General features: G+C 39.3%; 2 protein-coding genes across 19 annotated transcripts in view; both read right to left on the bottom strand.

Moving 5' to 3' along the window:
• LOC141288866 (protocadherin gamma-A11-like) overlaps positions 1–12,866 on the bottom strand; it is a 143,947-nt gene that overhangs the window by 86,852 nt on the left and 44,229 nt on the right. Inside the window, exon 1 of one of the 18 annotated variants that reach the window (XM_073821041.1) lies at positions 6,595–9,110. The exons of 14 other annotated variants lie outside the window; for them this stretch is intronic. In XM_073821041.1, the coding sequence (XP_073677142.1) occupies positions 6,595–9,045 (2,451 nt within the window). In that variant the 5' untranslated portion in view covers positions 9,046–9,110. Of the gene's footprint in view, positions 1–3,695; positions 6,247–6,594; positions 9,111–12,866 lie in introns of those variants that run through there. 3 more of the 18 variants (XM_073821055.1, XM_073821049.1, XM_073821068.1) reach the window with 3 other exon arrangements.
• LOC141288962 (protocadherin beta-15-like) lies at positions 15–3,172 on the bottom strand. Its single transcript, XM_073821161.1, has 3 exons — positions 2,777–3,172; positions 737–1,492; positions 15–35 (listed from the first exon to the last, which is right to left on the bottom strand). Exons 1-3 carry the CDS (start codon positions 3,170–3,172, stop codon positions 15–17), a joined length of 1,173 nt encoding a protein of 390 aa, XP_073677262.1.

The following is a 12,866-nucleotide window of genomic DNA, read 5'->3' as shown; positions in this document are numbered from 1 at the left end:
GACCAACAGCGGCACTAAGAGTCCACTCTGATGAACTACAAAATTTAATACACATACTATTTGTTATTCTTATTATTTCAGACGTATACTGTTTAAAACTAGAGAAATTATATTAACACAACATTACAAATTTCTAAAATCAAAAATATATATTACATAAAAAATATATACTCTATTAATAAATATTAATTAAAATACATTTGGCCTGCAATAAACTTTTCCTAAAAATTGCACTTGGTTAGTCTTTAAATATCTTGTATGCCTAATTAAAAATAGATTATTCATTTTTAATTAAAGAGGAACAATAAAAACGTTTACGAATACAAATGACAAAATAATATGTTTAAAATGTAAGAAACGTGAGACAATTATAGTTCTCTACGGGAGAAACGGATAGTCAAAAGGAGGAACTAAAATTATCCCACTGACAGTATTTTAGCACCATGGTCAGTGAATTATCATTTTCTACACAAAGGATTTTACAAAGAATATCCTACACATATATCATATGGAAACTATCTAAATAACAGAGACAAAATTAGGTGTCTGTATACTTTGTTATGACTTAGCTCATTTGGTACCAAAGTGTGTTTACAAAAAGCAAACAAGCAACGGTCGACTTATAGTCCCACAAGGCAGATCTCATATTTCATGTATGCACACACGAAAACAAAAGAAAATAATAATGATAATAAAAAACACTCTAAAAGATACCAATATATACAACAAATCTCACCTGATCATCGAATTCTTGGTTGCTTTGTTTTTCTCTTTGCGCATACGTGAGTGTTTGGGTTCCGCTGGTGTCCAGACTAATGATGCTCTCACTGCAAGGTCTGCCGTATTTTAGATCAATCTTTCTGGAGTCAGTGGTTCTGCAAACCTCATAATTGTACACGTGCTGTAAAGTTCCTGTGGCCCCTACGTCTGCGTAAAGAGGCGGATAATACGGAATAACTGGAAGATTCGCTCCAGATTTGTAAAACACCCGCTCGCGTCTCCATCTGTAGCATTTGACTAACAGTATGGCAATGATAGACACGATAAAGAGAAAGGAAACTACAGCCAATGCCAAGACCAGATAGAACGTCAGGTTGTCGTTGTAGTCCTTGTCGTGCGTAAAGTCAGTAAATTCCGAGAGCACTTCAGGGAAGCTGTCCGCCACCGCCACATTAACATTGACTGTAGCTGATCGAGAGGGCTGCCCGTTGTCCTCCACTACAACAGTGAGTCTTTGTTTCACAGCGTCTTTATCTGTCACTTGGCGTACAGTTCTTATTTCTCCATTCTGTAAGCCCACTTCAAACAGCGCCCTGTCTGTGGCTTTCTGCAGTTTATATGAGAGCCAGGCATTCTGTCCAGAGTCCACATCAACAGCCACCACTTTAGTCACCAGATAACCCACATCAGCCGAGCGAGGCACTATTTCAGCCACCACAGAAGCACCTGACTGGACCGGATACAGAACCTGAGGCGCGTTGTCATTCTGGTCCTGAATCGTTATTTTCACGCTCACGTTGCTGCTGAGGGGAGGGTTTCCCCCGTCCTGCGCTTTTACAACGAAACTAAGCTGTTTAATTTGTTCATAATCAAACGAACGAACTGCGTTTATTATGCCGTTTTCAGAGTTTATGGACACGTAAGAGGAAATCGTCGCTCCACCAATTTGAGTATCTTCTAAAAAATACGACACTCTGGAGTTTTGATTCCAGTCTAAATCTCTCGCAGTTACACTACATATGGACAGCCCTGGTTCGTTATTTTCAAGAAGAGGCGTTGCATAGCTACTTCGATCGAAAACCGGTGCGTTATCATTTATGTCAGAAACCTTAAGCCGTAGTGTCGTTGAGCTCGAAAGTGCAGGTGAACCTGAATCGGTTGCAGTCACTGTTATATTATAGTCTGAGTGAGTTTCACGGTCAAGAATAGCATCTGTGATTAAATTATAATAGTTAGAGAGGGATGATTTGATGTTAAATGGTAGGTTTTCATTAATAAAGCACGTAACCTGTCCATTTCTCCCAGAATCAAAATCTTTTATATTAACCACCGCAATTGTTGTACCTGGAGGCGCATCCTCTGCTACAGGGCTCGAGAGAGACATGAGGTTGATTACTGGCGCATTATCATTTACATCCACTACTTCAATTACGAGCTTACTTGTACTAGTCAATCCTCCTTGGTCTGTCGCTTTAACTCTAATTTCAAAACGTTTGTCTTTCTCAAAGTCAATATTTCCTAAAACAGATACCAAGCCAGTGTTTTCATCAATGCTAAAAATATCTCTCGAATGTTCTTTCAGGTCAGAGAAGGAAAACGTTAAGTGTCCGTTTGATCCACTATCTGCATCTGTGGCATTAACGGTAGTAATGTAAGTGCCCTTTGGTGCATTTTCCATCACAGAAGCCCTATAAACTGTCTGGTTAAACTCAGGCGCGTTGTCATTCGCATCTAAAACAGTAACATCTATAATAACAGAACCAGACCTCTGCGGGTTTCCGCCGTCTACAGCGATCAGCTTCAGAGATAGATTAGGATGCTCCTCCCGGTCTAAAGCTTTATCAAGAACCATTTCGACATACCTACTTCCGTCGGGATTTGAGTGTTGTTTTAAAACGAAATAATTGTTCCTTGTGAGAACATAATTTTGCAACGAATTTAATTCTACATCAGCATCATATGCACTCTCTAATGCAAAGCGTGAACCAGGGGTTGCTGATTCGCTTATTTCAAATTTTATTTTGCTTTTCTCAAATACAGGATAATTATCATTTACGTCTATGATTTCAACGGTTACCTGATGCAGTTCAATAGGGTTTTCAAGAATGATCTCGAAACTGAAGCTGCATGGCGTGATGTCGCCGCAAAGCTTCTCTCGGTCTATTCTCTCACTCACGACTAGAATTCCTTTGTCTGTTTTAAGCTCAGCGTACTGAGTGCTTTCTCCGGTCACAATACGCGCTCGACCCGTTCGAAGCCTTTTCAAATCAAGCCCCAGATCCTGTGCTACATTACCAATAAGCGAGCCTTTACTCATTTCTTCAGGAATGGAGTAGCGGATTTGAGAGACGGCAAAAGGAATGTAGCACGAGATGAAAAACAATACTTGCCACTGCGGGTGGAAGAAAACACGCCACCGAGCGCATCCATTTTGATAAAAATCCTTAGCCATACTGATTAGCAAGTTCACCATTAATATTCCAATATGATGATGAAGAATATTTCAAGGCAGGATTAAAAAACGTTTTGTATTCGTTTGGAAGGAAAAAGACAAAGTCACCCTCTCACCAACCGGTAAAGAATGAAACATAGGAGTCTGCTGCGTCACAGCGCGCACTGATGGGGTGGGACCTTAGTTTACTGTGAGACAAGTCTACTGCACATAAAGTATTACATTGACCAACAGCGGCCCTTAGAGTCAAAAATAAGCATGAACAGAATGCATACATTTCAAAGAAAAAAAAATACTAAGAAAAATGCATGTAAATTGACAGCAGCGCTGTCCACTGAAGAGGTGCTGAAATATATACAAACTATGCAAAGACATGTACAGATAAATGAGTAAAATGTGACACAGGTCCTTGTAACATGAAAAACAAGGAGGGATAAATTCATGCAAAGTTTCAACGTTTATCGCATTACTATATTACATTAACTGAGTACACAACATAATATAATAAAAATATATATCTCACCTCTACTGGCGAATCTAATTCATCCAGCATGTTTTTCTCGCTGGGCGCGCGTTGCACTGTCAATGTAGAATTAGGATCCACTATCAACAGGTTCTGACTTGCAGGTCTGACAAACTTACAGTCACTCCTTCTGGAATCGGTCGTTCTGTAAACCTCATAATTATAGGCGTGCTGCAGAGTTCCTGTGCCAACAGTGTCCGCGTAACGCGGTGGATAATACGGAATAACTGGAAGACTGGACTTGTAATACAGGCGAGATTGCCTCCACCTGTAAATTTTAACAGATATTATGACGACCAAACATGTTATGAAAAGAAATGAGACTGCGGCCAAGGCCAGGACGAGATAAAAGGTCAAATTATTGTTATATTCCTTGTCGTGCGTAAAGTCAGTGAACTCCGAGAGCACTTCAGGGAAGCTGTCCGCCACCGCCACATTAACATTGACTGTAGCTGATCGAGAGGGCTGGCCGTTGTCCTCCACTACAACAGTGAGTCTTTGTTTGACAGCATCTTTATCTGTCACTTGACGTACAGTTCTTATTTCTCCGTTCTGTAAGCCCACTTCAAACAGCGCCCTGTCAGTGGCTTTCTGCAGTTTATATGAGAGCCAGGAATTCTGTCCAGAGTCCACATCAACAGCCACCACTTTAGTCACCAGATAACCCACATCTGCCGAACGAGGCACTATTTCAGCCACCACAGAAGCACCTGACTGGACCGGATACAGAACCTGAGGCGCGTTGTCGTTCTGATCTTGGATGAAAATGTTCACGGTCACGTTGCTACAAAGCGGAGGAGAGCCGCCATCCTGCGCTTTAATTGTTATCTTAATGTTTTTTATCTGTTCATAATCAAAAGAGCGCACTGCGTGTACAACTCCGCTCTCTGCATTAACAGAAACATAAGTTCCAGCAGGAGACCCGCCCAAGTCACTTTCTTCTAGAATGTAAGATATACGAGCATTTTGATTTTCGTCTGGGTCACGAGCTCTGATTGTAAGAATAGAAACACCAGGTGAATTATTCTCTAGCAAGAATGAATTATAAACGCTCTCTTGAAAAACTGGGGCATTATCATTAACATCAGTTACTTTTAAATTAAATGTTTTTCTGCTTGTTAGAGGCGGCTTTCCGGAATCAGTGGCGATGACTGTGATGTTGTATTCTGACAGCTTCTCACGATCTAAAATAGCATTTGTGACTAAAGAATAATAATTTCTTAACGTCGATTTTATTGTGAAATCTTCAGATCCTTCAATAAAACAATTTACTTTGCCGTTATCATCAGTGTCTGAGTCCTTAACATTTATTATTGCAATTGTGGTATCAGGTGGAGCATTTTCAGATACTGTGCTCGAAAAAGACATTGTATTAATGACAGGTGCATTGTCGTTTACATCAATGACCTCTAATGCAATTTTACTCGAATCAGTTAATCCACCCTGATCCCTAGCCTCGACTGTAAGTTCAAATTTAGTATCTTTTTCATGATCAATTTCTCCAACAACAGAGACAATGCCAGTGTCGCTGTCAATGTTGAATAACTGAGCTGCGGTTCCTTTTTGTTTGTAGAAATTGTACGTTATACGTCCATTTAAACCAGCGTCTGCATCTGAGGCGTTAACAGTAGTAATGTAAGTGCCCTTCGGTGCATTTTCCATCACAGATGCCCTATATACTGTCTGGTTAAACACAGGTGCGTTGTCATTCGCGTCTAAAACAGTAATCTCTATATTAACAGAGCCAGACCTCTGCGGGTTTCCGCCATCTACAGCTATCAGCTTTAGAGGCAGATGAGGATGCTCCTCCCGGTCTAATGATTTCTGTAAAACCATTTCCGCGTATTTACTGCCGTCTGGATTTGAGTGCTGCTTTAAAGCAAAATTATTATTTGGAGATAAAATGTAATTCTGCAGTGAATTCAAGCCTACATCGTGATCGTCCGCGCTTTCCAATAAAAAGCGTGAACCCAGCGTTGCAGACTCGCTAATTTCAAATTTTAATTCTTTGTTCTGAAAGGACGGCGCGTGATCATTTTCATCCAATATTTCAATAGTAACTGGGTGTAGCTCCAGTGGGTTCTCTAGAAGGATCTCGAAGCTAAAGCTGCATGGCGTGACGTCGCCGCAAAGCTGTTCTCGGTCTATTCTCTCACTCACGACTAGAATCCCTTTGTCTGTTTTAAGCTCAGCATACGGAGTGCTTTCTCCGGTCACGATACGCGCTCGACCAGTTCGAAGCCTTTTCAAATCAAGCCCGAGATCTTGTGCTACATTACCTATGAGCGAGCCTTTCTTCATCTCCTCCGGAATCGAATATCGTATCTGTCCTCTTGCTGTGTAAACATAACAAGAAAAAAACATCGCTAACAGCCACATCATTTTCCATAGCGAAGACCGATGAGCCCACTGAACCATAATTCAAATCACAAGATTAACAAATTGTAAATCCAATCAGAAAGTTGAGATGTAATCCAAGTTGTTGTGAGGAAGAATAATGCAATGGAAAAATGTATTGCAAACCTTGCCTCGTGCACGCAACCCTAAATAAAAATGTCGAGGCAGCCTTGCCCTCATCTACACAATACAATAAAATGGGGAGGAGTTTAGACTGCTGAATGACGAAGCACACCATAAATGTTTTACTGATCAACAGCGGCCCTTGCTGTTCAAAGCGAGCAAAAAAAGGGACGAAATATATATTTTTATGCAAATCATATTCATATGGAAGGAAAATAATATTGAAGCGAGGCTACCTTTCCAGCACCATGGACAGCGACACAACATACATGTTAAACGTCACTTTTAGCTGTAATTCACAACATTGCAGACTACTAGTGTATAATATTTTTTTAAAGCTGTGTTTAGAGAAAAAAAAAATCACATTGTGCAGACTCACCAGTGTGCTGCCCGCTTCAGTGCAATCGATGCTGCGTTTCTCCTTTGGAATCGTTTCTGTCCCACTCGTGTCAACACTCATCAGACTTTGACTGATGGGTCCGAAATATTTAACATCACTGTTCCTGGAGTCTGTGGTTCTGTAAATTTCATAATTATGCACGTGCTGTAGAGTTCCTGTGCCAACAGTGTCTGCGTAACGAGGCGGGTAGTACGGAATAACCGGAAGATTTGAATGATAATACAAACGAGATTGCCTCCACCTGTAGATTTTAACAGATATTATGACGACTAAACACGTTATGAAAAGAAATGAGACTGCAGCCAAGGCCAAGACTAGATAAAAAGTCAGGTTGTCGTTGTAGTCCTTGTGCGCAAAATCAGTGAACTCCGAGAGCACTTCAGGGAAGCTGTCCGCCACCGCCACGTTAACATTGACTGTAGCTGATCGAGAGGGCTGCCCGTTGTCCTCCACTACAACAGTAAGTCTTTGTTTGACAGCATCTTTATCTGTCACTTGGCGTACAGTTCTTATTTCTCCATTCTGTAAGCCCACTTCAAACAGCGCCCTGTCTATGGCTTTCTGCAGTTTATATGAGAGCCAGGCATTCTGTCCAGAGTCCACGTCAACAGCCACCACTTTAGTTACCAGATAACCCACATCTGCCGAACGAGGCACTATTTCAGCCACCACAGAAGCACCTGACTGGACCGGATACAGAACCTGAGGCGCGTTGTCATTCTGGTCTTGAATGTTAATGATAACTGTAGCATTTGAACCGAGAGGTGGAGACCCCCCATCTTGCGCTCGTACGTGTATTTTAAACTCTTTCATCTGTTCATAATCAAAAGATCTTACCGCATGGATAATTCCGCTGTCTGCATTAACAGAAAAGTATGATGAGACAGGAGAACCATTAACATCTGTATCTATCAGATAATACGCGATACGGGCGTTTTGCCCTGCATCAGGGTCTGTTGCTTGAAGAGTCAGCAGAGAAACGCCGGGAGAGTTATTCTCTAATATATACGTTTTATATTCACGCTGACTAAAGGCTGGCGCATTGTCGTTGATATCAGTAATATCTAAAGAAATAGTTCGTTTACTAAATAAAGAAGGGCTGCCTTCGTCTGATGCTGTTAACGTTAGGTTAAAACTGAAAACTTTTTCTCGGTCTAGTGGTGCATCGGTGACCAACGTGTAGTATTTACGCGGTGACGGTTTAATTGTAAAAGGAGAATTTTGTTCTAAACCTAAGCGGACCTGTCCATTTTTACCGGAGTCTAAATCTTGTACACTTATTAAAGCTACAACTGTGCCGGGTGGAGAATCCTCTTGTATTTTACCCGAAAACGATGTCATTGTTATAACCGGTCTGTTGTCATTAACATCTATGACATCTATGACTAATTTACTAGCACCTGCAAGGCCACCTGGGTCTTTAGCTTGAAGGTTAATTTCATAGTGTTGAATTGATTCAAAATCTAGATTTCCTATTAGAATAACTTCACCTGTATGTGCATTCATTTGAAATAGATCCGCTGCGTCCTCTCCTATGTGAGAAAATGAGTATGTTACATTGCCATTGTAACCTTCATCTGCATCAGATGCACTTACTTTAATTATCAACGTGTCTCTTACCGCATTCTCAGCTACACTCGCTTTATACAACGTTTCTGCAAAAATGGGTACATTATCATTGGCATCAAGGACAGTAATTACTATTTTAACGGTTCCAGTGCGTGGCGGGTCTCCACCATCAATAGCCGTTAATATAAGTGAATGCTCGCTCTGTTTCTCTCTGTCCAGAACTGACTGCAACACCATCTCTGCATATTTACTACCGTCTGAGCGACTGTGTTGCTTTAAAGCAAAATTATCAGTAGGTTTCAGACTGTAGCTCTGAAGAGAATTCAAACCAACATCGGGATCAGTCGCTGTGTCTAACAAGAAAATGGTGCCTATAGGTGTGGACTCGCCTATTTCGAGAATTATTTCTTTCTTAGAAAAAACGGGTGCATGATCATTGATGTCTTGAATTTCGACAGTAATCGAGAAAAATTCCAGAGGGTTTTCAAGCAAAATCTCAAGACCGAAACTACACGGAGATTTCTGTCCGCAAAGCTGCTCTCTGTCTATTCTCTCTTTTACCACCAAATGTCCTTTGTTAGGGTTCAGCTCGACATATTGTCTACTATCATCAATAACAAGACGCGCACGGCCAGAAACCAACCTTTTTACATCCAAACCGAGATCCTTCGCCACATCTCCGACAAACAATCCTGGTCTCATTTCCTCCGGAATCGAATAACGAATTTGCCCGGTCACTGTGTTCAGCACGAATAAAAGAAAAATGGAGAATCCTGCTTGCCATTTTACACACCGGCTCAGTTGGAGTCCTTTGTTATCCTGCATCCTGCAAATGTAGTAATCCAAGCAAAACACAGTCATATACGTCTAGTTTTCAAATATTCGAACATTTAATTAATTCTGTTCGGTATTGTTAAGAAGATTCCAAACCGAGCCCCTCTAATGTATAAACAACAGCTCGACGTCTTTTCTCTATTCCGTTTGACGCAATGCCTTCCACATGCAGTTCTTTTGCTCACTATCGTCTCCCTGGGCAACAGCACCTCTCACAGTCAATAAGCAGCACAACAGCAGTGCTGGACTGTCCAGCCTAAGGGAAGAAAGACTATAGGTATAAAAGGAAAGGTATAAAAGCTGTCACTGGGGGTACCTTTCCAAAAAGTGACAGCTTTGTACCTCTATTTCTGGTTCTGTCGGTTGTCATTGCTGAACAGAAACTCTATCATTGCGAGGAGCTCAGAATGGAGACATGAAATCAAATTACAATGCAGAATTAGACAGTGAATCCAACCAGAGTTTATCAATTACAGTTTATCATCAACCAGTAACACCAATTATTCTATGGTAGGCATTTAACAAGGGTCTAACAAGATTTTAGCTGCATCTAGTCCTGTACATTATAGTAAAACCTTATATTTTATCAAAAATAATGGAGTGTGTAAGATCAAGCCAGTTAGATGTGATTCTACTGTGAAGTTAGCAGGTGACCTACATTTGACAGGATACAAATCAATAGAGAGTGATTTCCAAAAAAAGACCCAGAAACCCTAAGCAACAAAAATTGTGTGTATCTGTTTGTCAAAGCCTCACAGCAATCTAAAATAAAATAAAATAAATATTTCATTAACACTGTACAACAAGGTTAAATTTGTCAACATAGTTTGTGGGTCATTCCTGGGATTCGATAACATTTTAACTTGGAATATACATTTTTCAACAACATTAATTTTTTTAAATACCCCACATAATTAAGCACATGTCAAACCCCCAAAATAAATTATATTTTCCCACCTTAGGCATTAATGACCTTTTTATTATTTTCATTTTTGTTTTTTGTTTTTTCAGGTTGGGACACCCTTTTTTTCCTCAACCTCATATCGGACAAAATGGGATTGCTTTAAAAAGGATTTTATACAGACCTTTTTATAAAACAAACACCGACCTACTGCTCATGTGTCCCTGATAATTTAATGATAACAAATGTAACATTTATCATATTTTCCCAATTTGTACAGGACTGAAGCTACAAATACACAAATTGTATGTCTATGGTCTCTTTATTTTTGTAAAAAATGTTTTTAATTTAGAAGTTTAACTGAAACCACAATTGTAATGTTTTAGTCCTTAACATGTCAGATAGTAATCAGCAAAAAAGCAAAAATATTAATGTGACAGGGTTGAAGTCTTTAACACATTTGAAGGAATACATTGCATTCATTTTTAATTTTTGGTTTTGTTTCTCTCTCATATTGTCCCTATATTTCTGGGTCAACATATCTGCATACCCAACAGTCTTTCTGCTGCAAATGGGTGCAATTTCTGATATAGGATGTTTGTCAAAGTTTAAGTGGACATATTACATTAGAAAAAACAGTTTATAACAAAATATGAGTTGTCATGATTTTGATAAGTATATTTGCTGAAACCATGACTATTTTATTTTTACCTTTTCATTAAAATTATTAATAAATGACATAAATAACCCAGTCACAAGTTTACAACCCTGTAACAATGAGAAATGCATATATTTGTGACAGTCTTAGAAGTGATTTTTCACTCAAAATGGCTCCTCATGTAGTCAGCAGAGTAGACCATATATGGCAGCAATAAAACAAGTACATTGTATATACTTATTGATTAAAATAAATTATTGAAAAATATTGATTTTGCATCTTAATTTTATGCGACAGGATTGAGTTAAGTTGTTAAGCTTGACAGTACACTCTTAAAAATAAAGGTGCTTTAAAAGGTTCTTCGCAGCAATGCCATAGAAGAACCATTTTTGGTTCCACAAAGAACCATTCAGTTAAAGTTTCTTTAAAGAACAATCTCTTTCTTACCTTATTACAATCTTTTTTGCCACAAAGAACCTTTTGTGAAACAGAAAGGTTCTTTAGAGGTTAAATGTTCTTTATGGAACCATTTAGACAAAAAAGTTCTTCTATGGCATTGTGAAGCACCTTTATTTTTAAGAGTGTACCCTCCCTGACTATAATATGCCTCAAAAATAAGAATAAAAAGTATGATACTACTAACCATTTTCTGCATCACCATTAAAGAGACCTGAATGATGCCATTTCTGGTAAATTATGTTACATATAAGCAGAGTCTAAATTATTATGGGTATAGAATGGTTAGTATGACGGGGTTGAGTTCAGACTGAGGAACATAACTTTAAAGATTTTGGCAGATTTCTTCACAAGAAAAGAACAAGTAAACGCTTACATTATTGCCAAAAATCACAGAAACTATGCACATTTTGTTAATCATTTTCTAAGTACAAACTCAGTGAAGTGCCTCAGGGACATGACAAAATGCTTGGTTTAAGATAGATATAAGACATTATTTTATGCTAATAAATACTAAAAAAAATGCAATAATATTTTTATTCATTACAATGGGCATACCAAAGTATTGTGAAAAGCTTCAAACAATTAATTTTGGAGAATCACCACTCTGGGGGCCTCAATCCCGAGAATCCTAGGAATGACCCTTGTGCATTAGGCATCATGTGTGTGTGTGTGTGTGTGTGTGTGTGTGTGTTTATAGTGTTATATATGAGTGTTACTCGAAGAAGTGTGTGTGTTATTGTGCCGGTATGTGGTTTTGGATATTGCAATTGATTTGAACACATCAACACTATTGCTGTGGAGATGCATAAATCATGAGCAGCACTTAAGCTGCTGCAAAGTCATACATACTCAGTGTGATGAGAATGCATTATTCAGACTGTGTGTGTCCCATAAGGCCTGATGCAGTTTAATGCTGTAAATGTAGGCCAGAGTCCAGCCTTAAAGGAACACTCCACTTTTTTTGGAAATAGGCTCATTCTCCAACTCCCCCCGAGTTAATAAGTTGAGTTTTACCGTTTTGAAATCCATTCAGCCGTTCTCCTGTTCTGGCGATATCACTTTTAGCATAGCTTAGCATAGATCATTGAATCCTATTAGACCAATAGCATCACGTTCAAAAATGACCAACGAGTTTCGATATTTGTCCTATTTAAAACTTGACTCTTCTGTAGTTATATCATGTGCTAAGACCGGTGGAAATGCAAAGCTTCAATTTTCTAGGCTGATAAGATTAGGAACTACACTCCATTCCGGCGTAATAGTCAAGGAAGTTTGCTGCCGTAATAAGGCTGAAGCAGGAGCACTAATACCATGCAGCACATGTGCAAATGCTAAACTAGCTGGGAACTCATTTCTGATAATGCTGAACTGCTTCGGCCATATTACGACAGCAAACTTCCTTGACTATTACGCCGGAATGGAAGTGTAGTTCCTAATCTTATCAGCCTAGAAACTCGCAGCTTTGCATTTCCACCGGTCTTAGTACACGATATAACTACAGAAGAGTCAAGATTTAAATACAACAAATATGGAAACTCGTTGGTCATTTTTCAACGCGATGCTATTGGTCTAATAGGATTCAATGATCTATGCTAAGCTATGCTAAAAGTGATATCGCCAGAACAGGAGAACGGCTGAATGGATTTCAAAACGATAAAAATTAAATTATTAACTCGGGGGGTGCTGGAGAATGAGCCTATTTCCAAAAAAAGTGGAGTGTTCCTTTAAAGCAGGAGAGGAGAGCCAGAGACCTATATAGAGCACACACACACACCCACACTCAAGCAGTATGATGCAGTGTCTCTGACACAGTTTCAGTGAACCACCACA

The sequence above is a fragment of the Garra rufa genome, chromosome 16 (assembly GCF_049309525.1).
Source record: "Garra rufa chromosome 16, GarRuf1.0, whole genome shotgun sequence".
Taxonomy (NCBI): domain Eukaryota; kingdom Metazoa; phylum Chordata; class Actinopteri; order Cypriniformes; family Cyprinidae; genus Garra; species Garra rufa.
This window is presented reverse-complemented; position numbering and strand designations above follow the sequence as displayed.

Excerpts from the sequence above, each read along its gene's own strand:
- LOC141288962 (XM_073821161.1), bottom strand. The coding sequence starts at position 3,172 with ATGGCTAAGGATTTTTATCAAAATGGATGCGCTCGGTGGCGTGTTTTC. Across the intron at positions 1,493-2,776 it reads TAACCGTTGAAATCATAGAC|GACCAGAATGACAACGCGCC; the intron begins GTAAATGATAAT and ends ATAACGATTCAG. Across the intron at positions 36-736 it reads ACCAAGAATTCGATGATCAG|TTCATCAGAGTGGACTCTTA; the intron begins GTGAGATTTGTT and ends TAAATTTTGTAG.